This window comes from Artibeus jamaicensis, unplaced genomic scaffold (genome assembly GCF_021234435.1).
Source record: "Artibeus jamaicensis isolate MK-2021 breed Jamaican fruit bat unplaced genomic scaffold, CSHL_Jam_final scaffold_3151, whole genome shotgun sequence".
In the NCBI taxonomy this organism is placed as follows: domain Eukaryota; kingdom Metazoa; phylum Chordata; class Mammalia; order Chiroptera; family Phyllostomidae; genus Artibeus; species Artibeus jamaicensis.
In genome coordinates, this window is record NW_026522037.1 from 1,164,923 (window position 1) to 1,191,002 (window position 26,080).

General features: G+C 64.6%; 1 protein-coding gene across 2 annotated transcripts; it reads right to left on the reverse strand.

Annotated features, from left to right (window-relative positions):
- Positions 1 to 605: 605 nt before the first annotated feature.
- Positions 606 to 26,080, reverse strand: TTYH3 (tweety family member 3). 2 transcript variants are annotated; one of them, XM_037137910.2, is made up of 15 exons: positions 25,740 to 26,080; positions 13,427 to 13,596; positions 13,225 to 13,336; positions 12,850 to 13,070; positions 12,453 to 12,548; positions 12,173 to 12,245; positions 11,821 to 11,896; positions 10,014 to 10,069; positions 9,343 to 9,435; positions 7,267 to 7,359; positions 6,920 to 7,056; positions 6,206 to 6,379; positions 5,450 to 5,525; positions 4,680 to 4,780; positions 606 to 3,358 (listed from the first exon to the last, which is right to left on the reverse strand). In XM_037137910.2, the coding sequence occupies exons 1-15, from the start codon at positions 25,860 to 25,862 to the stop codon at positions 3,343 to 3,345; spliced, it is 1,617 nt and encodes a 538-aa protein (XP_036993805.1). In that variant the 5' UTR covers positions 25,863 to 26,080; the 3' UTR covers positions 606 to 3,342. The 2 variants fall into 2 exon arrangements, with proteins under 2 accessions (XP_036993805.1, XP_036993806.1); XM_037137911.2 differs by lacking the exon at positions 4,680 to 4,780 and having other exon boundaries at positions 25,740 to 26,079.

Genomic DNA, 26,080 nt, shown 5'->3' on the forward strand with positions numbered 1-26,080 from the left:
TCTCTGTTCAGTGGACTTCCAATCCCCTGCCTTCAAACCATCCCCTAGCTGAAGTCCCAGGACAGCCATGCCCTTGACCTCACCTGCTCTCCCCTCCCCTCCCTCGGCCTCGGGTCATGTCCACGACTTCCCTGGGCCAGGCCTCTGGCCTTACTCCTGCCCCGCCCTCCCCCTGCTCAGCAGCCACCCGGAGCAGGAAGCTGCTCCCCCCAGCCTTACTCTGGGCTCCAGACCTGAGAGCCTCAGGCCCTTCCCTGCGCCGTGGCTCTCCCACAGTCCCGGGAGACAGCACCCACCATTTTCCCACCTGGCCTCTCAACTCTCCAGGTGGTGGCGGTGTCTCCGCCCCGCCACCCAGTCCCCTCCGCTGCAGATCCAGAGCACAAAGCAGGCTTTCGTACAGCCCTCAAGAGCGCAGCTCCCTGCCACACGCCCTGCGGGAGCAGCTGCCAGGTGGAGCGGAAGCCCCGCCCCCAAACCCTGCGTCCGACGATGCCCCGCCCCCCCCACGGTGCTTCCCCAGCCCCAGGGTCCCCGCTCATGGCCACCCTGCCCATGGATTTGGGTGGGAGCCAGAACAACTCAGGAAGGGAGGCCTGTTTTTTTAAAATTTGTTTATTTTAAAACATGAAACCCAAGCTGAATAGAAACCACGGAAATTATATTGATGAGATTTTAGTATTTGCCAAGAAAAATAAAGCCCCAAAGATATAAAAATTAAACCCCAAGTCCAGTTTGGGGGGAAAAATAAAGAAAAAACAAACACAGCGACAGCATATCCAGCCATGGCCCTGGGGAGGTCAGAGGTCAGTGACCCGTGGCTCAGGCCTCTGTCCCCAGTCAGCTCGGACATTAAATCTGGTGGGAGGGGGCCAGGAGGGGTGGAGTCTCAACGAAATTATCTGGAGACCGTGTGTAGCAAACATGAGCGTGTGATGGCTGAACCAAAACTTCCCCCGGCTGCCCCCACCGGGACCCCAGGGGGCTGCCACCCACTCTCCTCCTAGGCTGGGCAGGATCTGGGGTGGGCAGGGGCAGGTCCTTGGATGGGAATTGCATAGTGAGATGGGGTGGGTGGGGCTGGGAGAAGGGTCCGGGGCTTCCGACCAGGCCTCCCGCTCACTACCCCCGCCTGGGGCAGCAGCCGGGGCCCGCTGGCCAGGTGTTCCAGCTGGACCCCGCCTCCTGCTCACCCGGCTTGTGGGGCCTGAGCCCTGTGGGGGGCTTTGTAGGCTCCCTGCCCCCCACATGGTCGAGGACCCAGCCCCCAGGATGCTGCAGGGCCAGAGGGGCCCAAGGCCCACTGGTGCAGGGGTGGGGATGTGTGGAGAGGTTAGTGGGGTGGGGGACTGGTGCAGGGGTGTGGGCAGGCTAGCAGGGTGGGGGATGGCCAGGAAGAGGCCCCAACACAGAACAAAAGGAAAACCAATACGGGACCCCGCCCCATGGCTGAAGCTCATCTTTGAACCCCCTGGATTCCTCCTCCTCCTGTGTCCAGCGTCGGTGAGTGAAGAAACAGGGGGTCCTCACAGGCAAGTGGGCACAGCCTGCCCGCACAGGGGGCACCAAGTCGTCACAGGTCGTGGGCAGGGCTGCTGCCCTTGAGACCCACATTCACCTGAGGCGGCCTTGCCAGGGCTGTGGGGAGCACATGGCGGGCACCGCAAGACTGCGGGGCTCTCCTGACGGGAGGTCTGAATGCTCCCACCATGGCCATGGGGCGGAGCCCAGGGCACCAGTGGGCAGACGGGCTGTGGCCCGGCCCCTGGAGGGCCCCACAGTGCAGCGAGGGCAAGGTCTGGCCATGCCAGGAGCCCAGGGTGGGTCCTCTAGTGCCCCCTCCCTTCCCAGGGCAGAGGCTGACCCCTGGTGGGGCAGATGTGGCTTGGTCCCTGCCCTTTTGGTCCCAGACACCAGCACAAAGAAAGAAGGTCCCAGTGGGAGGGAGGCGGCCTCTCTGAAGCAGGCCCAGGAAGGGGTGCTGCCCTCGCTCTGGGAGTTAGCGTCCCTGCCGCCCCCTGATCTGTAAACTGCCCAGCCAGCTGCCTGGCTCCCTCTGTGGGACCCCGGCCAGGGGCCTCACAGGCCACAGCCAGCACCAGCCCCTCTGTGTGAGGCCGGCCAAGCCAGGGCTGGGGCTGGCAGGGGCCTTCCTGTCCTGACATGGGGTTGGCCCGCCCACGGCAGGAAATGGCAAACATTGTACACTGAAGCCAAAAGCACCCAAGGGAGCCTTGCTCCCACTTCACAGGTAGGGAGACCAAGGCCACAGGGACCTCGGTCCTGCAGCCCTCAGTCTGCCTGGGGCGACACCATTCTGGGGAGGCCTCTCCGGGGCCTGGGCAGGCTGCCTGTGCCCCCCACAGCAGCACCCAAGAAGAACTGGCGGTGCCGGCCTGACTCCCGGCCGGCTGTCCTGGACTCGGGGTTACACTCGCCAGCCTGGCCGGGGAACCCCGGTGGGTGACTGGGGTGAGGTTAGTGGTTAGTCCCCAGGGGCGGCAGGGGCTGGGGCTCATTCACAGGAGGCTCGGGTCCAATCCCCAAGCCTGGGCTCCGGGACACTGCACCTGTCCTGGATGGAAGGGGGACGGGAGGAAGTGCGCTCACCAGCAGCCCCGTGGCCTGCCTGCCCTAGAGATGATGAGTGTGGTTAGTGCAAGAGGGAACTGGAACCAGCTGCCAAGTCTGGGGAGAGAGGGAGGGGGTTTGGCACCAAGAAGGCGGCCAGCACTGGGTGGGCGGCTTACACTGGCCGTGACACCTGGGGCCTCCTGCGGTGTGGAGGGCCTGGTGCTGCGGCTGCTGAGGGAGAAAGCGATGCTGGGCGGAGGCAGAAAAGGTCGCCCCTCGGGAGGCTTTTGGCCACTGGTGGGAGGGGCCTGCGCTGGGTGGGAGAGAAGGGACACACCACAGAGCGGAGCAAGGAGGTGCCGGCACCAGGGCACAGAAGCGACCCAGGGCTGCAGAGGGAAGGAGGGCATGGCGAGGTGGAAGCTGCAGATTTGAGGGTCCCCGTGCTGCAGGAGCAGGCCAGGGGTGTCTGGAGCAGGGCTCTGTGAACCTGAACCCCGGGAGGACAGAGGGCGTGGGGCTGGGATGTCCCCTGGCAGCGCTCGCAGGTGTCCGGGACGTGTGGCTGGGGTCCCTGCTGGGAACTCCAGGCTCCTGCAGGAAGGGGAGGGGAGGGCCTGGCAGGCGGCCCAGAGGGAGGTGGGAGCGTCAGTGCTGGCCTGGGGACCACAGGGTGATTGGCACGTGGGGCGGTGGCCGGCCTGGTGGTCTAGTGGCCGCTGCCGCTGGAGTCGGGGCGAGGCTGGCTCGTGGCGAGGTATTTGGCTCTCATGCTGGACGTGTACTGCGGGGAGACAGGGAGGCGTCGGTGAGCAGGGGGTGGGCACAGCCTCAGCCAGCTGCAAGCACTCCTGGGGGCAGGGCGCGTGGCTGGCAGCCCTGGGGGAGGGTTTGGGAGGGGCCAGCTGGCCCAGTGCAGGGACTGAAAGCCCTGAGGGCCTGTCCCAATGAGATAAGCACCCTGCCCACCCAGAAAAGCCAGAGTTCAAAGGCCCCCCAAGCCCAGGACCTGAAGGCCACACACAGGCCTTCCTCCCGCTGTGGGGTGCTGTGCAAGGATGGGGGTGGGGCATGTTCCAGGAAGAGTCAGGTGGTCCACAAGGACTCAGAGCCTATCACCCCGGAAAAGGAGGGCCCCTGAAGCTGCGTGGGGCCCTCAGGTTGAGACGATGCTGCAGCCACTTAGCTGGGGGACCAGCTGTGGGCTCCTCCCAGGTCCCAGATGCAGGGACAGGCAAGTGGGGGAGGGGAGGGCTGCACATCTCACTGAACTCCTCCAACCTGGGCACAAGGGCTTTGCTCAGTGCACATGTGTGTGTGGGACTTGTGTGTGAGTACACGTGTGTGCCCACGAACACATGTGGAGGAGGCGAGTGCTATGGTCCATGTGCAAAGGGTCCCACACCCATAGGGATGGGGACAAAGGCCGAGACCTGTGCCACAGGTCGGCAGCGGTCAGGGAGTCTGGCAGACTGACCCCCCAGCCACATGCTAGACCCCCCTACGGTCCCCTGTCCTTGAGAGCCCTCCCGGAACTCCTGGTGGGGAGGGTCTGTCCTGCCCACTGGGGGCCGGGAAGGACACAGGAGGAGCAGCAGCGGGCACCAGGGGCCGTGGCATTCCGTGGACATGCGGAGGGGGCAGGGGCAGCAGCCCAGACCGCTGAGGGAGCCCATGCAGGTGCACAGCACTATGGGGATGGCCGGGCGCAGCCCACACGCTCATCGGCGCCACCTGTGTGCACTTCTGGACATGCAGGGCCGTGCCGCAAGGGCCAGGCTCGCCGGGGGCCTGGACAGACGGTCTCCTGGCTGGGAGGTGACTAGGGCAGCTGCGGCTGCCTGCAGCTGGGCTGGGGGGCAGGTCTTGCTGCCCCTGATGTGGGGGTGACGGCCCAGGGCCGGCCCCGGAGGTCTCTGTGGCTGTGCTGGAAGCCACGAGGCTCACAGGCCTGTGCCCGCCCCGTAGCACCGACTGGGGTGGCCCCGGGGCACCTCTGTTGGGCCCTGGCCAGCCCTGCTGCGGGCAGCAGTGAGCAGAGGGCGTGAGGTGAGGAGGCGAGGCAGGCAGGCACTGCACAGGGCAGGGGCCAGGTGGGTCAGTACCTGTCACTCTGAGGGCACGGCCACCACCGCGCTCGGGCACTGTCCAGGGGCTTAAACTGCCAGCCCGTGTGGCTGCCAGAGTCCAGGGCAGCCAGATACCGCTAGGAGGGCCCAGGGTGGGAGGGGTGCAGGAGAGAGAGAAAGAGAGAGTGGCCTCAACGCCAGGGTGAGGGCCCAGCCGGGGGCGGCTGTGGGGGCTGGAGCACAGTGCAGGCTGGGTGATAGCCGGGGAGCCCATGGCACCCCGGGTCCAGGAGGTCCCGGCCGGCTCTGCTGCAGGGCACCGTGGGGCAACTGCACACCAGAGCACTTGTTCTGAAGCAAGGTGACCTTCAGCCCCTTTGGCCAACCTGTCCTTTGCAGCCCACCGCCTACAGGAGGCCCTCCTGGGGCCCTGGCTCTCTGTACGCTCCTTCTCTTTGGCACGAAAACGCTCTGTCCCCCCTTCCCCATGCTTCAGCCCTGATGGCTGAGGGGACACCAGGCCAGTCTGGAGCAGCCAGGGGCCAAGGCCTGGGTTCAGCTCAAGGTGCCGGAAGAAGAAAAAGAGGAGGAAGTAAGTCGGCTGGAAAGAAGCAGCCAGGGACCCTCGGGGCTGAACTAGTGGCCAGGCCACTGGCCTCTGCTGTCCACTCAGGCCCCAGGGTACCTCAAGGCCAGCTTGCAAGCCCACCCAGCCCCATTGACCCGGCTGCAGGTTCACAGAGGACCACAGCAGACCACCCAGGAGGCAGGGTGACGCCCCCGCCCACCCTCCAGCCCTGACTTACTGAGGGTGGTGGGGACTCTCGCCCAATGAGGGGGGTGTTCTCACAGCGGGGGTTCTGGAAATTGGCATTCTGGCTCCTGAGGAGCAAGGAGAGAGGGGCTGTGAATGGTCATGGTCTGTGGAGGCCCCAGGTCTGGAGCCAGGCAAACCCTGTGTCACCCTGCTCTGCCCGGCACCCTAACCACAGCCCCGGCAGGGGCGGTGCACCCTGGGCCTTCTCACTGTCCCTGGGTGCTACCTCCTGGCAAGCACCCGGCACAGTAACCCCGGGCTCAGAGTGGGCCCAAGGGTGTCCGCCTCAGCCCCACCAGGGCCTGCCCTCACCTGGCCGCCTGTCCACCTCGTGCCCGGCCTTGGCCCTGGGCCACAGCATCCCGACAACCAGGTAGACACAGACCCTGCGTCTGACCCAGTGGCCTCCCTGTGGCCTCCACCCAGGTTTGCCTGGGCACAGAAGGCCAAGCCCACCCCACACCCTGGTGGCCCCTGCAGGGGGCAGGCCGAAACCTAACATGGCCCCACTGTGGGATGGTCCCTTCTCCCCTCGCGTGGCCTCCTGTGGGCCTCTGCCCAGCAGCCCCCCCGTCTCTGGCTCTGCCCCTTTCTCCAACACCCTGTCCTGCTCACCGCACGGGCTAGGCCTGCCCTCTCAGCCGTGGCCGGGCAGGTGTGCCGGTGGCCGCACAGAGCTCCTGCAGCCGGCCCGGCTTGGCTCCGCCTGCCCCTGCCGGGCTGCCCCAGCCTCCATGGGACTCACATGTACTCGGTGACCGGGGCGTTGCTGACGGTGTGGGCCGCGGCTGGGATGCTGGCCTCGCTGCCGTAGCTGCTACCGCAGCTGTACAGGCTGGGCATGTGGACGCGGTAGAGGCTGTCATGCGCCTGCCGTGGCCCCGGGCCGGCCTCCTCCTCCCCGTCCTCGTCTGGGCCTCTGTGGGGAGCAGCACCAGGCACAAGATCAGGCCCTGAATTCACCGTCAGCACCACCATCACCACCACCATCCTCATCATCATCACCGCCTCCATCGGCAGCAGCGGCATCTCCATCACATCGGAGAACAATGAAGTACAAATGCAGACGAAGGGAAGAGCTGTCACTCAGGACTCAGGTCAGCCGGGCCGCGGGAGCCACAGCCACCTGGGGCCCTCCCCAGCCAGCCAGCTGCTCTACCCCACCACAGCCCTGCACACCCGCACAGGGTCGGGGGACGGACGAGGTGCCGTGAGACCAGCCGGAGGCGCGGAGGGTGTGGGCAGGGAGCCAGCCCCACAAGAGGGGCTTCTCCCTGCTGGGAGCTCCTGAGGCTCAGTGTCCCGCCTGTGACACGGGACTCCTCTAGGACCTGCCAGCTTCACAGAGATTGCAGGGCTTGGTGGCAGGGACCAGGAAGGGGGTGTCCGGAAGGCAGGTCCCCAAAGCACCCAGCACACCATGGCCGGGGAAGCTCGAGGGCGTCTCCGAGCCCCTCACCTCCTCTGCTGCCAGGTGTGTGGGACGCTGCAGACAATGGAGCTGAACATGAGGGCGGTGACGAAGGAGAACAGCGCCAGGTAGATGAGGCCCTCAACGCCATCATAGCAGAAGCCAGTCAAGGCCTGCACGTAGTCCTGAGTCCGGCAGGGACGGAGATGGCAGGGCCCACAGGGACGGGAAGAGGGGGGACGGCAGGGTGAGACGGACATGCTGGGGTTGCAGCCCAGCTCACAGAAGTCTGGACCGTCCCTCGCTCCAGCCTGGAGGCTGGGCTGGGTCCCCACCACGGCCCCCGGCCGCCGCCCTCTCTCCGCCGCAGCCCCAGCCCTGGAAGCCGGTCTCACCAGGTGCAGGCTGCGGCAGTCCACCAGGGCCGTGAGGTGCTGCAGGTTCACCTCTGTGCCGTTCAGCACCTCCTGGACACGAAGCAGAGGATCCTGGGGACACACACCACGGCAGGTCGGCACCAGGTTGGTGCCTGGGACTCTCCCAGGTCTCCGTCCCCCCACCCTGCCATCTCCACTCAGGCCTTGAGGATCCCCAGCTTTTACGAACAGCACCCCCAGAGTCTGGCCTGGCTTCAGGGGGACAGCTGAGAACATGAGGTGAGAGGAGAACAGCAGGACCCACAAATGCCTGTCCAGTAGACACCACTATGTGGTCCCTTCATCGTCACAGAAGGGACAGATGTACCCTCGTGTCTCCTGACACGGGGCCTGGGTCTTTTTTTATCCTCACCTGAAGACACTGTTTTCATTCCTTTTTTTTTAAGAGAGAGAGGGAGGGAGGGAGGGAGGGAGGGAGGGAGGGAGGAATGCAGAGAAACGCCTATGTGAGAGGCACTGGCCACCTCCCGTACGTACCCCGACGGGGGATCGAACTCAAAACCCAGGCACATATCCCAACTGGAAACTGAAACTGAACCCACAACCCTTTGGTGACAGGACTATTATCCCACCAACTGAGCCACACCAGCCAGGGCGGGCCTGGTTCTTCTAAACGCCATATTTTAAGAAATAGCTAAAGACAAAGGAAAATTTCCATGACTTTTAAAGCGACAGAAGATTCCTGAAAACACTGTGTAGAGTGAGCCCGATCACGGGTGTTTGTGTCGTGTGTGTTCATGTGTGCGTGTTGTTGGGTGTGTCTACGCCCTGTGTGTTCACATGTCCGTGTTGTTGGGTGTGTGTTCACCGTGTGTGCCCGGGCACACGGACACATCCACCTACATCTCCAAGGAAAGAAGCCGAGCAGACACACCCCAGGGGTGAAGTGGTCCCTCTGGATGAGCCACTGGACCTGACCTACCGTGGTGCGGTTTCTAAGGACCCCTTGCAACCTGAACTGGGTCTTGGAACGTGACTTACTGCTATGGCCTGACTGTTGCCCCCCCAGAACCCGCCTGCTGAAGCCCTCACGCCAGCTCCTCGGCACGCACCCGTAGGTGGAAGAAGGCTCTGTGAGGACATGATGGAGGTAAAATATGGCCATGTGGGTGGGGCCCTAAGCTGGTCTCACTGGGGCCCCCGGGGGAAGAGATCGGGACATAGGACACAGGGAGGAGACAGCCAGCCAGCCACATGCCCGGGAGAGAGGCCTCAGGGAGCCTGCCCTGTCCACCCCTGCGTCTCTGACTTCCAGCCACCAAGCATGAGAGACATATGCCTAAGCCACCCATGTGGCACTGTGAGGCACCCAAGCTGCCAACACACCTACCTGCCCACTCAGGCTGCAAAGCACCAAGGGTGCCCTGGCAGAAATGAGAAATGAAAGGGAGTAACATTAACCTAGAGCACGGGGCAGTGCGTGGGCCTCCAGGGGGCCTGGCGGCGGCAGTGGCAGTAACAGTGCCGTGTGTGCATGTGGGAGAGAGAGAGACGCCCAGCATCGGGGCGCGCACAGTCCCTGCCGCAGGTCCCCAGGACGCCCCCAGGGGGCGCACCTGCGCAGGAATCACAGCCAGGCAGGTCTTCATTCTGCTCTTGCACCTGCTCCCAGTCTCCCTATTCTTTTAATATAAGAAGTTTGTGCAACTTTTAAAATGTAGGGTAGAGCCCTGGCTGGTGTGTCTCAGTGGATTGAGTACCGGTCTGTGAACCAAAGGGTCACAGGTTCAATTCCCAGTCAGGGCACAGGCCTGGGTTGCAGGCCATGTCTCCAGTAGGGGGCATGTGATAGGCAACCACACGCTGATATTTCTCTCCCTCTCTTCTTCCCTTCTCCTCTCTCTAAAACTAAAGAAATAAAATCTTAAAAAAAAAACAAAACCCAAAGGGCAGAATTTTTTAAAGAAGGCACCAAACATCCCCAGAGACACAGAGGGAAGGATGGAGGAGAGGGACAGAGGAACCTGTGTGGAAGAATGGGCAGGAGGCCCCTGCGCAGTGGCACCACCTGGCCACCTCGTGCCCGCCCCTCACCTTGGTGGCCGGGGCCTCCCGGGGCGCGGTCTTCAGCAGCTCGGCCACGATGTCCTGCATCTCCACCAGCGCCTTGTGGCTGCCCGACAGCTTCTGCTCCACAGAAAGGCCAGCTGAGGGTGGTGAGGCCAGCAGCCCACTATGCCCCCCCAGGCCCTGCCTCACACAGGGCATCCTGGCCCCCAGGCACCACACACCCAGAGGATGCAGACTGTTGGAGGTGCAGGGTCTTTCAAGCAGATAGATGGTCCTCAGGACCCCGAGGGCCAGGCAGCCACGGGGAGCGACGGGCAGCAAGCGGGCTGAGGGTTTCCCTCCGAACCCACCATGGCCACACCTGCCCACTTATTCTGGAGTCGGCACAGGACCTCCGCACTGCGAGGTGCCCCTGGGCTCCTCCGTGCCCACCCACTGGCTTTGCCTTGCAGGGCTGGCCAAGGGCAGCCCAGGAAATGAGAGGGGGCCCCAGGGATTTGGGGGGCACGGGGGCACCAGGGCCGTAACCCAGGGGGGCAGTCAGTGACCTGAATGTGGTGTCTCCCCACCATTCTGTGCCCTGACAGTGGGCCTAAGGGGCTGTGGACACCCCAGATGAGGGGCCAGGGCCTGTGGGGGGCTTCTACCTGGGCCCCTCCCTGCGACCCAGGGGCCGGAGCAGCCCGAGCTCTCACCTGCTGGAAGGGGTTGGAGGCGCGGGGCGAGCAGGCCAGGTAGTACTGCAGGATGTCTGCGGAGAGAGGGCAGCAAGCGTGAGCGAGGCTGTGCGTGCTCCCACAGGCACACGTGTGCACACACCTGTGTGTCCACATGCACCTACATGGCACATGTGTGGGCCTGCATGTGCCCACCTGTGTGGGTATGTGCACATCTGTATGCACATGTGCACACAGGCCACGTGGGTGTGTCTGTGTGCCTGCCTGTGTGCACATGTGTGTGTCTACGGTCACATGTGGGGTGGACTTGGCCCCCAGGGAGCTGGGCCGGGCCCAGGCCCTTCTTCTCTGTGTCCCCACCGTGGGGAACAACTCTCTCAGGGGGCAGCCTCCTACCTGCCCTCCCTTGTCAGCAGCAGATGGGGTACTCAGGGGGGCCGGGGGTGGTTGCAGGGTCAGAAGACCCCCAGGAAGCACCCCACTCATGGGCCGCCTGGGCAGAACACCCTGAGTGAGGCTGGGGTGTCGTCTCCAAGAGAAGGAGGTGCGGCCCGGAGGGCCCGGGCAGGACACAGCTGTCCTGTCTGTCCCCACCCACTGAAACAGGGTCAGTTCAGCCCCCAGCATCTAAAGACAGGGATCCACTCACAGTTCTGACTCTGGAAACCCTAGGAGACCCTGACCACCTGCCCCCTGCCCTCCTTGCTCTCTGGCCTCTGGGTCCCCCCGGGAGGTCAGAGACCCCCCCTGAATAGGATACTAGCTTTGCAGCTCCACACGGCTTCCTTGCTGGGGGCCCTTGGGGGCCCAGAGCACGATGAGCACGGGGACAGGGGCCAGAGGGTGGGGCAGGGCTGGCCCCACCCACACCCAGCCCCTCAGGTCTGGGGCCCCTCCAAGCCCGTGTGGAAACATCACGAAGACCCCACTTCACGTCAGCCGCTGTAAACGGGGCTGGTGTGCGGGCCTCACGCAGGACCAGTAAGGGCCTGGGGGGGCAGAGCCGAGGGCACCAAGGCCTGGGACAATGGCGGGGACAATCATCTCCAGCCTGGCCAGCCCCTGGCACAGCAGGCTCCCCTGCCTCCACGGTGCAGCTCCTCGGGCTTAGGTGGAAATGATTCCTTAACAAAATGGGCTAAACCCAGCCCCATGTGCTCGCCCCTGGGGCTTTCTTGGGCAAAGTGGGGGACAGTCCGCTGAGGGCTGGTCAGCACCCTTGCGCCCTGTACTGCACTCAGCGCACAGCCTGGAGCCACCCGCCTCCCTCTACACCCGAACTTCTGGGGAAGTCCCGTCAGCTCCGCCTGCCCTCTGGCCTGGCCACTTCGCTGTCCTCTTCTCTCGCCGGTGGGCTCAAGCCGTCCCGTCTCCTGCCAGCTCCCTCCTTGACCCCCTGCTGCTCCAACCGCCCAGAGAAGCTTGAGGAAGACACTCGCTCCCCACACATCTCCCCCGCTCCCCACCCGTGAAGTCCAAAGTCCTGAGCACCCCAGGCCCTGATGCCTCCCACCCTCTCCTCTTGCCACAGGTGTTTCCTGCCTCACCAACACCCCTGTGTGTCTCTGCCTCAGGGCCTTTACACACGGGGCACAGCCCTCTCTATTCTCACTCAATGCCCATCTTTGGCAGCTGCCCTGGCTGCTTGCTCTAAGCAGCCGTTTGTCACCTCTCCCCACCACTTGCACCCGTCCTTGCCCCCCATGTCATCTGCCCCTCCCGTCATTGGCGGCCTCCCCATGACCCTGACCCTGGTGCCCCGCCTGGGTGCCTCGGCCTCACTCAGCAGGGCCTGCGCAGCCCAGCCACAGGCGTGCACACTCACCCCCACTCAGCACCGAGTGCTCCTCCACCATCCTGGTCACATAGGTGTCGGGGTCCACACAGAAGTCGCTGGAACCCTGGAATGGATGCGGGCAAGGAAGACGGGGCAACCAAGCTGGGCTCCCCCGCCTCTCAGGGGTGGAGCCTGAGCCCCCAGGGTCTACTTTCACTGGGGAAGGTACCCTTCGAAGGGTGGGAGGAGGGATGGCAGGACAGGCTGTGTGCCCCAGGGCAGGGCCCACCCTCGGACCCTCGGTGTCCCATGGGAGTCAGGAGGGGCAAGGACTGAGGCTCCCTCCCCACCCCCATGACAGGCCCTGCTGACAAGGACACCCTCCCCAGCTGCCACTCACCACAGACGCAGCCAGCTCCACGCCCAGTGCACCCCAGCTGATGACCAGGGCCAGGACGCCCAGCAGGCAGACCCTTGGGACAACGAGAGGCAGTCAGCACCCCCAGATGAGGTGCGGAGGGGAGACGGCGGGAGTCGTGCCACCAGGCAGGCTGCAGGCCAGCTCCCACTGCACAGGTGCGGCTCTGCCCACACAGGGCCTATGGCTCTCCCCTCACCCCCGGGGCAAACCCTGAGCTTGACCCACCAATGGGGGAGGGGAGGCCAGGACACAGACTCACCCAACCAGGATGCCCTTGGAGCTGCGGATGAGACCCACCAGCACCAGCAGGCAGATGGCAACGTCGAGCAGAAGCAGGCCCAAGTAGCCCAGCCACCTGCGGGCACAGGGCATGTGGGCCCCGGGGGGCTGGGGGAGGGTGCAGGTGCTGGGGCAGGTCAGGTGTCTGGACTCCGGCCGGCAGAGTCAAGGCAACAGCTGGGGACCCAGAGGGGCACCCATGGGTGGTTCTGGGCTGTTTGGGCTGGAATCAGTCCCAGTGACTGCTGGAGGCCCAGACCCACCCACCCATAGAACCTCAGGCACTGGGCGCTGGCAGCCAGCTGGCCCTTGGGAGGTAAAACCTAACCCCGGGGCAGCAAGGCCAGGTGGGGCAGACCATAAGGAGCATACAGTACCTGTACCAGTCATAGAGGTCCACCTGCTCGGCTAGCATCTCCAGGGACACGGCCAGGTTCCTCCAGAACGGGATGGCAGCTGTGTAGCCCAGCAGTGCGTCCAGCAGCCCCTGCAGCCGCTGCACCGCCCGCAGGGGCTCAGGCCGTGTGGCCAGCTGCCGCTCCAGGCTCTGCAGACTGGGCTCCGCCGTGCGGTTCAGGGCGGCGGCCGTGTCCCACACCTGCGCCAGGCAGGCGGGTGAGCCGGCGCTCGACCACCCCACACATGCCCACCCCTCGGTCGCTCCACCCGGCCTCTTCCCAGTAGCTCAGGCACACGCACAGGCATGGAGTTTAGCAGCGGGAGAGCCCCCTGCCATTTCGGCAGCCACTCACACGGTCCTGGACCCCTGCCACCGTTCGGTTCGCGTGGCGGAGCGAGTAAGTGGCCCGATGGACGCCGTCGCTGGTCTCCCCGTTGCCATAGAACCCCACGGCAATGCCGGCGCTAGGACAGGGCGAAGAGCAGTGAGGACGCAGCCATTAGGCCGTGGCCCCGCCCCCGCCAACAGGCCAGGCCCCGCCCCGTCCCACTCACCTACACACCAGCGTGGCGATGATGACGCACCAGGCGGTGCAGCAGCAGTCAGCGTCCAGGTGCTCCTCGCTCTTGCGCTGGCGGCAGCACAGCCAGAAGGAGTAGAAGAGCAGGAAGAGGAGGTCCAGGGCCAGGCAGGCCAGCGCGGCGGCGCCCAGCAGCAGAAGGGCCTGTGGGCGGGGCAGCGGCGCTGGAGGTGGGGTCCCAGATCAGCACGTCCCACCTGAGCTCCAGAATGAGGCACTGGGCACTCACTCCCAAAGAGCCCTCCCCACCTCTGGGGTCATGGCTCCCTGACACCTGCGTGCGGTGCCTGTGGTCACCCAGAGTCTGGTCCTCAACCCTGCACCACGACACACCAGGACCCAACCCAAGCTCCACTGTGTGGGGCCAGGAGGGGGAGGCTACATGGTCTACTTCTCTACCTGCCCCGGGCCCCTCCCCATGGGAGCTGTCACCTCCTGGGCTCCAGAGCCCAAGGTGGGATATGTTTGAGCAGGGTTCTCCCTTCGAGGGGATGCATGGGGTGTGGCCTTGGAGCAGAGGTAGGCTCCACCCCAGTAGAGGCCCTGCTGGGGCTGTTGGCAGTGGAGCCCCCATCCTCACCATTGTGCTCAGGCTGCCCTGGGCCTGGCCACCTTCCCAGGACCCTTAGCCGCCGAAGCCTGAAGGGCCTAGAACTCCCCGCCATGTCCGGGGAGGAACCCATCCCTGAGGCTGGCCTCCCCCCCCACCCCGCCCCAGCGGGCGCTCATAGGGTGGAGAGTCAGACCTAGCACAGGGCCTCCCTTGGTGAGACAGGGCACCAGCCCAGCCCCAGGTCAGTTTGCTTCACCCCATTTCATAGATAAACGGCTCCGGAGGAGGCATGGAGGAAGGGGGCACGTGCCCGCGCCACTGGCCCTCTGGGACCCTCAGCACAGGCTTTAGGGTGGGGGATAGAGGGGCCACGTGCACCTCTTGGGAGCAGCACAGGAAGTACACTCGAAGGTCGACATGTGGAGGTGCCCACCCCAAGGGCCCATCGCAGTTGTGGTGGGACCACCAGCACCTTTCATCTGCCCTCACTGGCCCCAAGGCCTGGACCCCAGGAGGACCCTCAAACAGCCCCCTCCCCATGTCTGAGCACTCAGCAACCCAGCCTTCCGTCGGCCTGAGCTGGGGAGCTGCTGGGGGTGGAACACCGGGGCCTAGTGCCCCTCCGGGCTCCCTGGGACAACAGGCTGGGCCAGAGGCACTGTGACCACATCTCAGCTCCACCCCACCCCCCGCCGCCCCCCCACCCAGCAGCTCTCTCCCTGGAGACGGTTGCCAGGCAGTGTGGGAGGAAGGCATCCTCCAGGGGAAGGCCAGGGCACCACTGGGAGGCTGCAGTCACACGCTGCTCCAGCCCTTCCCACTGGCTGCCCCGCGCTGCTCACTAAGCAATCTGGGCCCGGGTTTGCACCAACAGGAGAGCTGACTGCCTCGGCTCACCAGTGGTGGGGCTAGGGAGCAGGCCTCATGGGGCTGGCACCAGAGCCACCTCTCAGCCCAAGGCTCCCTCGAGGTCCTGAGACAAGGGCCAGGACCCAGTTGTGGTGGGGGACACGTGTACCTTAAGGGGCTTGGCATCTGGCACCAGCTCTACCCTACCCAACACTGCCCAACTTGGGGAGTCAATAAACATCAAGGTACTTGGAAGAGCGCCCTCTTGTGGGTTCCCTGGGTCTGCGTGCATGTGCACAGGCTGGACTCCGACCAGGGGTGCCACAGGGCCTCTCTGACCTGTCCCCACAGATCAGAAGCAAAGTGCGGCACAGTCCACCACCCGGGGCCTTGGCTCCAGGGAATATCTGCACTTCCAGAACCAAAGCCACCTGCCAGCCCCCAGTCTGTCACCAGTCCTTGCCACTGCGGCTCCTCCCCAACCCCTCCATCAGGCCCCCCACATCCCTCCCTAGAAACCTGCACCCCCTGAGTCCCCTTCAAAGCCCTGCCTGCCCAGGATCCAGGTTCCGTGGGCCCTCCTGGGCAAGGGGGTGAGGTCGGGGCACAGGGCTTGGAGTTCAGCCTGGCGGTGAGCAGTTCCCACCGACCTGTGCCAGGAGGCAGAGAGCTCACCCATCTGGATCAGGCGCCTTGGTGGCGCCAGGACCACCCACTCCCATTGACCAGATGAGAAAGCTGAGGCAAGATAAGCATCACAGGCCCAGCTGGCCCCTAGTGCCTGGGGCGAGGTAAGCTGGGAGGCGCCAGGGCCCGGCCTGGAGGTGGGCGGGTGAGCAGTGCTCCTGAACCTTCTTCTACAGCTTTGAATGGGTTAGTTTTCTGTTGCTGGATTCTTTTTGTTGGTTTGTTTTTCTATTTTTTTTAAAAAGCCACGAACATGTACTACCTTTATAATTAAAACACAAAACCAGAAACCTGGGAGCAGCTCTCTCCAGCTGGGCGTGGGCAGCTGCTGGCCTGAGCCCAGCTCGTCCACGTGCAGTCCTGTTCGGCCTCCGGTCAGCCCTCTGGCTGTGCAAGAGGGGATGGGCGCTTCCCGCCCCCGCCCCCCATCCCCGGGCTCTCACACGGGCGAAGGGCCCTGGCAGCCATGAGGCCAAGTTTGGGCCCCTCTCAGTTTGCGGTGCTATGCCATGGCCCTTGCCAGAGCCCTGTGCCCAGGAGCTCAGATCAAGAGGAGAGACTCCCTGGGTGTCCCCAGCAGGAGGCTGAGAACTGCCTTGCTCACGGCTGGACAGAGGCCCTGGGGAGGGCCTCCTGCCAGGCTCCCACCCCGGGGTGCCCAGCTCCCAGGGAGTCCCAGGGAGTGCCACCGTTCAGCTGCTACTCTGCCTGGTTCTCCATGGGGCCTTGAGCCGGCTACTTTAAACTCTGTGCCTCAGTTTCTCCATGTGTAAAATGAAGGCAGGCACACACATCACTCTCCTGGATGGTTGCCTAGATTAGATGAGTGGCTGTGTGCGGAAGCCTGGAGCAGCCCCTCCCCAAGGAGCCTCTGGAAGGAGTCAGGGGCCTCGGGCATGCGGCCTGGGTGGGGGGCAGATGGCTGGTGGGGGCCCTGCTGCTGGCGGCCCAGCCCAGGGCTGCTCACAGGCAAGGTGAGCGTGTGCATATCCACACCCACATGTTCATACATGCATGCTCACACATCCACACACATGCACACCCACCACCATGCATTCACATACATGTTCACACCCACACATGCACAGCACACAAATTTACACCCACACATACCCACGTTCACACATGTACATGAAGGGGCTGCCCCATGAGCTCCCCAGCAGTGGCTACAAACTTCCAGGGGTTGTGGGTGGTGGGTGGAGGGGCCCCAAGCCCAGGGCACCAGACACTCGCCAGAGACTGGAAGGGGCACAAGGGGCCGGCAGCCTCACACACAGGACACTCCCAGGCAGCCCTGCCTCGGGGAGCCGAGTCTGGGTGGGGCCGGTACCCCCAGGCCAGGCCCTTGGGGATGACGATGGGACCTGGGATCACAGCATGGCACCCAAGGGCATGCGCACCTCAAGCCCAGGAGGCAGTGGCAGGTGGAGGCCCCGGGGCCCGACATGGCCTCCACAGCCCTGCACACAGGGCGCAGCCATCCTCTGCTTCCAGGACAGGAGCCCACTTCGGGTGTCCGTCCGCACACACCTCCTCCATGGGGCGCCAGAAAGGCCTCCACAGGCTCATTCATTGGCAGGGGTGGTGCTCTGTGGGCCCAAGGCCTGGCACAGAGTGGGTGCTCAGGAACACGGGGGCCCCTGACCCCCACCCCAAGCTCCAAGAGGCTGGGCCCCTTCCTCTCTGTCACGACCAGGATGGCTCCTTCCCAAGGAACGTTAAATGGCAACCCCACTGGGTGGGCTGCAGGCTCTGTGCCAGGACAGCCTTGCAGGGCCCACACAGGGAGGCAACAGCGACCTTCCGGTCACACGGGGGAGCCCAGGTTGGGGGCGCCGGCACTGGGAGGCAGCATCAGGCTGGGAGGCCGCCTCCTCCAGCCCCCAGGCCCAGTGCCACACCTGACCTCTGCCCCAGTCTCCGGAGCACGGGCTCCCAGGGACCCGGCTTCCGCAGGCATTCCCATGGGCCCACCTCCCCTTCCCTCCGGCTGGCGTCTGGGCTTCTGCCTGGGCCCATTCCATTCAGAAAGAGAATGGGAACTGTCTGATCAGCATCTGGGCTCTGACCAAACGGAATTTTCCGTCTGTGACGGAAGGGATGTCAGCACTCGGTGGGGCAAGGCGAGATGCTTAGGCCCACGTCCCGACTGCCGGCCCCGGCGCTGGCAACCAGCCACCTCAAGCCCCAGGAGTGTACTGGGCTCAGTCAGGGCAGAGTGGTGAGGACCCAGGGCCCCCAGCCCCCGACTCCTGGGAAGCCTTCCTGGCCTCCCGGGTCATTTCTCAGCCCTGAATGCCCACCCGTCCTCCTCCAGGGCCCTGCAGCCCCTGCCACAGAGCGTGCCCAGCAGAATGCCCTGGCCTGTGCCCATGCAACCCCCTCTGGTGCCCGGAGACCCCCCGAAGCCCACCCACTTGGGAAGCACTGAAGAGCTGGAGCTGGAGCTCGGAAGCCTCTCTCCACCCCAGCCCAGGCCCAGGCCCAGGCTGGTCAGGCAATCTGACAAGCCCCGGCCCCCAGCAGGTCCTCTCAGCCTGGGCAGGGAGACGCGAGGGGGGGGGCACCCTAAAGGGGTGGGGGGATTCCTGGCTCGGCCCCAGCCTTGCCGGCATTCTGACTGCAAGGGGCCTAGGCCCCAGGCCCACCCCACAAGGGCTGTGGCCAGCCACCCAATCTGCCTAAAAGCTTCACAGCGGGAGGCTCAGCTCCACCCCACAGATGGGAGAACGAGAGGGATTTGTGGGCCTCCTGCCAGTTCCTGCCACGCCTCCTCTCCATCCCCTGCTGGCCGCCCCGACTGAGGCCGGTCAGTGCACGAGTGTGCGCAACGGCAGGCTCAGCGTGGCCACGCAGGCCACCCCTACATGCCCCAGGCCACCAGGCTGGGGGGCGCCACGAGTGACCTGACCAACACCCTGCTGCCTGGGCTCAGCAGCTTGACCCCATTGCCCGCCTCACTGTGGAAGTCACCGGGATTTCCTCGAGGGCACACAGCTGGCAGGGAGGAGGCAGGATCCCCGCCCAGTGGAGCAGCAGCCCAGCCAGGCTGGGAGCTGGCAAGGCCCCGGGCCTGCACGCCAGCCCACCTGGGCTCGGCCCTCGCTAGCCTTCCCTGAAGGCAGGCCCACCAGGAGGCAAAGGGCAGGGTGTGCCACCATCCTCAAGGTGGTGACCCCTGCCCCCCCGGGGCAGGAAGGCCGAGTGGCCCACAAAAGGGCCCTGGCCCCATGCCAGCTGGAGAAAGAGAACAGCAGCACCTGTGGCATGTGGACTCAGCTCCGGGCCTGGCACTGGGGCACCAAAGACACAGCCCTGCTGGGCTGGCCTAGAGGCTTAGAGATGGGGGGAGCCCTCGGGAGGGCACCGAAGCACCAGGTGGTGTCCCCTAAACTGTCCTCCGGGGTCAGTGGGTGCCAGCAGGGCACTGTGAGGGGTGGGGACAGCCGGCAGCTGAGAGCAGGCCAGGCTCAGGCCTGGGCCCGCAGCGCCAGGGGCAGAGCTAGAGGCTGGTGGTGGGCAGGGTAGGGCAGGAGGGCAGGGGAGCAGTGGGCCCTGGATCGTATCTGAAGGGGCATCCCACCCCAGCCCCTGAACTGCCTCCTTCAGAGGACGAGACCGGGACAGGGTGTCCAGGAGATACCTTGGGGGACCCCCTCCCCTGTGTCTGGGCTGGTGCCTGAGTGTGGAGGAGGGTCCGGGAGGGGGCACTGGGCTGAACCCTGCTTCTGGGCCGTTGCTGGGAAGGTGCACACCCCACAGCTGCCCCACCTCACTGAGACCCAGCCTCAGCCACAGACTCACTGGTCCCCAGGCCGCTTAGGCAGTGGGGCACCCTCTTCCCAGGCCAGGGACCTGAGGCCAGAAGAGACCCCCACAGCCCACACTTAAATGACAGGGGCAGGGGCAGGGCGGCACAGGCCTCCCAAGGAAAGCTCCAGAAAAGGCCCCCTCGCCTCCTGGGCCAGACCGAGTGCATGCTGAGGGCCCGGGCCACTGGGCCAAGCTGGGTGCTGAGCTGGATGTGCAGCCGCAGCCCCCGGCCCCTCCAGCACGCCTGGCTGTGGCGGCCAGATCCCGGCCAGAAATTAAAAACAGATTTCCACTGAGCTGGGCTTGGGTTTTGTGAATTCCATGCCGGTGAGCTCGTGGTCCTGCCTCAGAGAGCGCAGCCAGCGGCCGGCTGGGCAGGAGCCTGGGAGGGGCCCAAATTTCTGTTCAAGCCCCCCCACCAGGGTCTGAGGTCCCATGTCCAGGCCAGCAGGTGGCGCACACCACACTGGACTTGCCCTCCAGGAACCGTGTGGATGCCCTCCCCGCCCCACCCTGCACCTGAGATACAGGGCAGATCGACCGACCCTGGGCCCAGCACCCCCACCCCCCACCCCCACAGCCTGGGGCCAGTGTGTAGGAAGTGCTGAGGCCCAGCTCCCCCTGCCCCCACTGCCTGCTCACAGTGTGAATGGACATCAGAGAGCCCGGCAGCCAGCCTGGTCTATTTCCGTCCCACTGATCTAATGTCCCTCCCAGTGTGACACCCAAAAAATTCCTCTGCTCTTCACTAGGACTGTGTGCAAGTGCCTTTCCACTGGCCACGTCTGGGGACCCCAGCCACAGGCCACAGATGCAGCCAGAGGCCACCTGTACCACCAGACTTGCTTCTACCAGGGACAGGTGACCTGGGGGGGTATGGCCCAGCCTGGACTGAGAGCCCCTCGTGGCGGTTGGGAACCCAGCTTGGGGTGTGCAGGGCCAGAGCGGGCAGCCAGGCAGGTGCACGGTGGCAGCCACCCTTCTCCAAGGCAGAAGTGGTCACCTAGGTTTTGGGGAGCCCTTGGCCGGTGAAGGACAGGCCTGGCCACAGTGGTGGCTTTGGGAGGAAACAGCCTCTTTGGCACCCCTGTCCCTCCCAGCCCCGCTGCCCCTTCTATGGGTGGGGGAGAGGAGGGGCGCACAGACAGCACGGCCCTCAGAGGAGGGCAGTGGAAAAGGAGACTCGTGGGGGCCCACGGTGGTCACCCAGCTCTACCTGACCTTGCTCCCTGGGGGCACACCCTACACCCAGGGGCCTGTCCTGGCTCCAGACAAGAACAAGAGTGGCCTCATGGCTGGCTGGCACCAAGCCCACCCCAGCTCTGGCACTGGGCTGGCGGCTCGGCCTTGACGGAGCCCACTGTAGCCCTTCTATCCTGTCGGTGGCGTGGACCCCCACTGCCTCAGCAGACATCGGCCGTGCTGCAGACCCGTCAGGAGGCCTGCTGGGCAGGTAGCAGGCCCAATCTTATTGGCCTGTCATCCTGTCTCCCGGAGAGTCCCCAGGGCAGGCCCATGCCCCTCCTTAGGATCTTAGCTTGGGGACGTCCTCTGGGAAGTGGTCCGCCCTGCTCTGGGTGGCAGTGCCTAGTATGTGCCCTTTGGAGCCTCACCCCACTGAGGGTGCTGCCCACCCTGAGGCTATGGGGAGCCCCAGAGGTATCTGAGGGCTGCATGTCCTGGCCCAGCGCAGAGCCAAGGGCAAGACTCCCACAGACCTCAGGAGGCAGTGCAACTGGGTGCTACCAGGGTCCTGCTTCTGCCTCCGTCACGTGCCCCAATCCCTCAGGGGCCACATGGGGCACTTCCCATATCAATGACCTGTCTGTGCCTGCAGATTCGGTTCCTCTTCTCCAACTGAGGACTCAGCAGAGTGTCTGTGGCGGGAGGAGGTCAGGTCCTGCTGCTGGCTGGGGGCCCAGAAACCACTGGGGGCAGGGGGTTGGCCGGGGGTGGAGCCTGGCCACGTCTTTCACTCACAGGCGCTCACTGGCTGGCATGGGGCTGATGGCACCTACCCCCAGGGCCAGTGTGTGGCTGCCCAGAAAACCATTTATGAAAAAAATAACACAAGCCTCTTGGGCAGAGTGGATATGGCCTGGGGGTCAGAACTGCCTACCCAGACCCTGACCGAGACCCCCTAGCCAGGGACAAAGGAGCAATGTCCCTTCCTGCATGTCCCCTAGAACTTGTCACTGTATCTTTAGACCCTTGAAAACCAGGAGCCGACAGTCTAGCAACAGAGCCTGGTGATGCACAGCCCACAATGCCAGACAAGGACCCAGAGTCGGGCACCAACGCCTGCCCCTCCTCAGGTGTGCACTTGCGGCAGAGGCCACCAGCAGGCCAGCTACCCGCCGGCCAAAGGCAGGCATGTGACCTCAGCGCTGCCGATTGGATTCTGCCCCTGGACTTTGACACTGGCCAAGAGGGAAACAGCCAAAGTCAATGCAGCCCTGCAGGGGCTTCCCTGCCCACCCACGGGTGAGCCCTGCACCCCGAAGCCCAGCCCCGAGCTCCGTCCGTGCAGGGGCTGCTGCGGAGGCTGCCACCCAGCTCCCCGTATGCTCTGCCGTGTGGCACGTTTTGTTACTTGCAGCCTCAGAAGCTGGACCGCTACACAGGGTGACGCCTGAAGCCAGGTGTCAAGCACCGGGACCAGGGATGCAGGCCTGAACACCAGGCGATAAAATGCAGGCAACCAGAAGGGCGCACAGCGGGGTTCTAGGGCTGAGTGCCCCTCCCTGCCCAGCACAGGCGCTCGGATGGACTCTGGCCGGAGAGGCTCTGTTCCTGTCCCCACGCTCTTTCCTGTTTGCCAAACGGCCCCTGCGTGTGCACGCCTTTCGTGAACTAGAAGAGCACCCGTACCAGCGCGGATGTCCTTCCCATCAGAGGTGAGAGTGGCGACGGGGCCACCCTTACCCACCAGACGGGGCTGCTCTGCCACCCGCTGATGGGCACAGGCTGACCTGGCCCCCATAGCATCAAACTAAGGTGCTGTGGTCTCACATCCCCTGTAAGTGGCCAGCAGCCTGGGCTCGCACACCTCCGGGCACAAAGCACTCACCACCTCCCAAGGCAGCATGTTCAGACCAGAGCAACTCTAATCCTGGGCTGAGGTCAGGCTCCTCCCTGCCTCAGGGCCTTGGCATGTGCTTGTTCCCGCTGCCTGGGACCCTCTTCCCCAAGGTTTCCGCATGGCTACTTCAGCCTCTCACCTTTGGGGTCATGCCAGCAACATGCGAGCACTCACATCTCTAATAAGAAACAGGCCCCTCCACGGGGAAAACCCAAGGCGATTGCTGCCATCTGTCCTGGTGCGTGGGCCGGTGTGCCCGCTCCAGGCCAGGCTCCAGGAAGGAACTGGCCTGCTGGGTGTTCACGGCCTGGCTCATGGCCCCCATGGAAAGGCAGGCAGCACCTCTCTGCTTCCCTGTGTGTGGGAGCTCCAGGCATGGTGGGGCAGCTCAGCCCCAGGGGGGCCAGGCCAGCCGCCCCTCCTGGGCGTCAGGTGGGGATACGGCACAGGCAGCCCCCCAAACTCCTTGGCCTCCTTCTCCCATCACAGATCCCATCAGCCTCACAGAACCAGCACCGCACACCCCCACCATCTGTCCGTCCAACAGACTCCATAGGCCCCCAAGAGATGCACCCAAGGCCAGGGAGTCCCTCCTCTCCAGGATGGAGGCCTGGGTGGGAATCTGGGAGCCTGAGACCCTCAGCCAAGAGAAATCACAACCTTCAGGATGTGAAATATACCTGCACCCCTGCAGAGGGGCCCGCAGGGCTCTGGGAGGCCTCAGGACAGCCCTCACCCAGGAGGCCCCCAGCCACCTGCTGCCCAGCTGAGTCTGGCTCCTGAATCAGGAGCCAGAGATCGACAGCAGGGTTCTGGCCTGACCCCCACTCACTCTGTGATTCTGGGCCAGTCCCCTCTCCCTCTGAGCCTCAGCTTGCTCATCTCTATAATGAACACGGTCCTCCTCATCTTCAGGTTCGTGTGACAAAGGGCTAGTGATAAATGTCCACACACAGCCCTGAAACAGGGTGGCCCATGGGGCTTTCCAGTGGGTTTCACCAGGGCTCCCAACAGTGGATGGGGGGCAGGAAACAGACAAGAAGGCTGGAGACTGGTCTCCCATCTACCCCAAGTCTGCACCAGGGCCCCCCTTCCCCTGGATGGCTCAGGAGCTGGAAGCACCCAGCCCACATAGCAGGAGATGAAGAGTCCACCACCCGCCAGTGGGACAGGGCAGTAGCCCCCCACAGCAAGGACTGATTCACCAGGGAAGACCGGAAGGGGCCCTAGCCATGGCCCATGGTGCCCCATGAGCCCACCCCCCGGGGAGGGAGCTCCCTCTGCTGCCTGCCCAGCAGGGAGCAGGAGCCCGGGCCCTTGCATCTCCGCTGTGACCTTGGAGACAAGGTGCACCAGCCCAGGGTCTGGGAGGAGGTATGATGCCTCAGAGAGGTCACACGCTTGCTCAAAAGCACCAGCAAAGAGGGTAGAGGTGGGCCACAGGCCCAGGACTGGCTCACCCCACATCCCCCCGCAAGGAGCACTGGTGGCGGGGGATGGAGACAGGCCGGTTTCCACCCCGTGAATTATTCAGTGGTTCTTTCTGCTCCTCAGAGAGGAGGCAGGAGAGAGAGTGAGTCAGAGCCTCCCACAGCAACGAGGAAACAGGGCTCGGGCAGGAACCAAGCTCCTCTCAGGAGCAAAGAGCCCTGTAGGAGGACAGGCTGCACTGAGGGACACCTGGCCGCCACCCCAAGGCCTCTCTGCCTTCAGGGGCCTGCCCCTTGCTCACTCCCAACCAGGTGTCCTGGAACCCCAGCTAGGAGACCCAAGAAGGACGGCACCTGGAGGGCAGGAGTGAGGCCACCAGCCCAAGTGTGGTGGGCTGCAGGGACGGGCCAGCAGGAGTGCCCAGTGCGGCTGGACACCCCTGGAGCCCCCCGGGGCTGCCTGGAGCTGCAGAGCTGACAAGGAACCTCCATAAGGGTGCCCCAGCCTCCGGCCTGTGGAAGCAGAGCCCCTGGGACAGAGGTGGCAGAGCCAGCACACGGAGGTCCTGGGGAGCCCAGAGCTGGTGCCCCCACACTGGTTGCCCCCCAGGGCTTGGCCTCTAGAACGCACGTATGTGGGGTTTTGTAAAATCCTGCTGTCTCTGGGTGTGCCTGGGCCAGTCCCTTGCCCCTCTCTAATCTGCTCAGACACAGATCTGCGGGATGGGGGTGCAGGCGCCAGGTGAGCGCTGGGACTGGGAGCCTGGGGCTCCCCTGCAGAGCTGGGGTGCCCATAGCACCCTCTGCTTCTGGCTCTCTTCCCCTGAATGAAGGAGACCACAGGGAACAGAGGAGCTGTGAACAGGTGAGCAGTGTGACATGGGCCATGAAACACTGGACTCCCAGGCCATCTCAACAAGCAAAGCTGTTTCCCCACCACCCTGGTGGCTGTGCAGCGACTGTCAGATAGAGAGGCCCTGAGGGGTTCCAATGGCCAGGTGACCAGGTGCCCAAGTCGTGAGGATGCTGGAATCTGAACCCCCAGGCAGGAAGGGAAAAGCCCACAGCCTGGTTCCACTGCCACTCAAACAGCGGTGGCTCAGTGACAGGGCTGGCGTTGGGGTTGGGCATGACCCCAGGCTGAGGGCTCCTCAGGGACAGCCTAGTCACTGGGGAGAGGGCTATGAAGGGCCCGGCCACCCCTGGTTCTGCACAGGCTCAGCCCCCTCCAGCCTTCCAGGTGGTGGCCTACCTTGTGTCCCTTGTGTCCCTCAGGGGATCCTGGCAGACAGTCCCAGGCAGGCCAGGTATCACCAGAGGCACACTGCACTGTGTGTGCCTCCCACAGCCTGGCAGCCTGGCAGCCAAGCAGGTCTGCAGGGCCTTATGGGCAGGGGGCTCTGTCTGGCAACAACCTCCTACCCCCCACCCCATTCCCAGCCCCCACACAGCCCCTGTGATGGACAGGGGCCTGGGCAGGAGCTGACAGCTGGCAGAGCGGGCTCCACAGAGGGGAGGGAGGTGGCTCCACAGGACCCCAGAAAAGAGGGCCTTAAGCAGCACCAGAAGGAGGCTAGAACAGGCAGGAGGGCGGTGGACCCTCAATAGGGGAGCCAGTGTCCTTACCACCCTGAAAGAGGAGAGCCATGACCCAGGAGAAGACCCTCAAGAAGGGGGGGGGCCGCAATGACTCGTGATGAAAAGTGGGGCGTCTTAAGACCCTCAAAAGGGAGGGAGACAGCGACCCTCGTGGAGGGGGCAGGCAACCCACAAGGAGGAGGGCTGTGACCCTCGATGGGGGAGGGGTGTCTTTAGACCTTTGAAAAAAAGGGCCATGACCTGGGACCCTGACCCTCGACCCGGCCCGCGTCACCTGCTGGTAGTCTGTGTCCTCGGGTCGGAACTGGCTGCTGGTGGTCTCCCAGCGCAGGTTCAAGTGCGGCAGCCGGTGCAGGAGGGTTACCCACCAGGGCGCCGTGTAGCTGACCCCGGCCATGGCGGGCCGGCCGCCTCGGGCGCGCGGCCGCGGCTGGGCTCCTCGCTGGTCCGGGGCGCCGGGTTCAGGGGCCCGTCGACCCCGGCCTGGCAGCCCGCATAGCCCGCGCGCTCCTGGGCCCGGCCCGGCCCGGATCGGCCCAGCTCGGCTGCGCTCGGCTGCGCTCGGCTTCTCTCGGTGGCCCGTGCCCGCCGCCTCTTTGTTCACCGCCGCCACCG

Coding starts and splice junctions, on each gene's coding strand:
- TTYH3 (XM_037137910.2), bottom strand. CDS start 25,862: ATGGCCGGGGTCAGCTACACGGCGCCCTGGTGGGTAACCCTCCTGCAC. Junction 13,597..25,739: donor AGGACACAGACTACCAGCAG/GTGACGCGGGCC, acceptor CCCCGCCCACAG/GCCCTTCTGCTGCTGGGCGC. Junction 7,057..7,266: donor ACTGCCGCAGCCTGCACCTG/GTGAGACCGGCT, acceptor TGCCGGACTCAG/GACTACGTGCAGGCCTTGAC.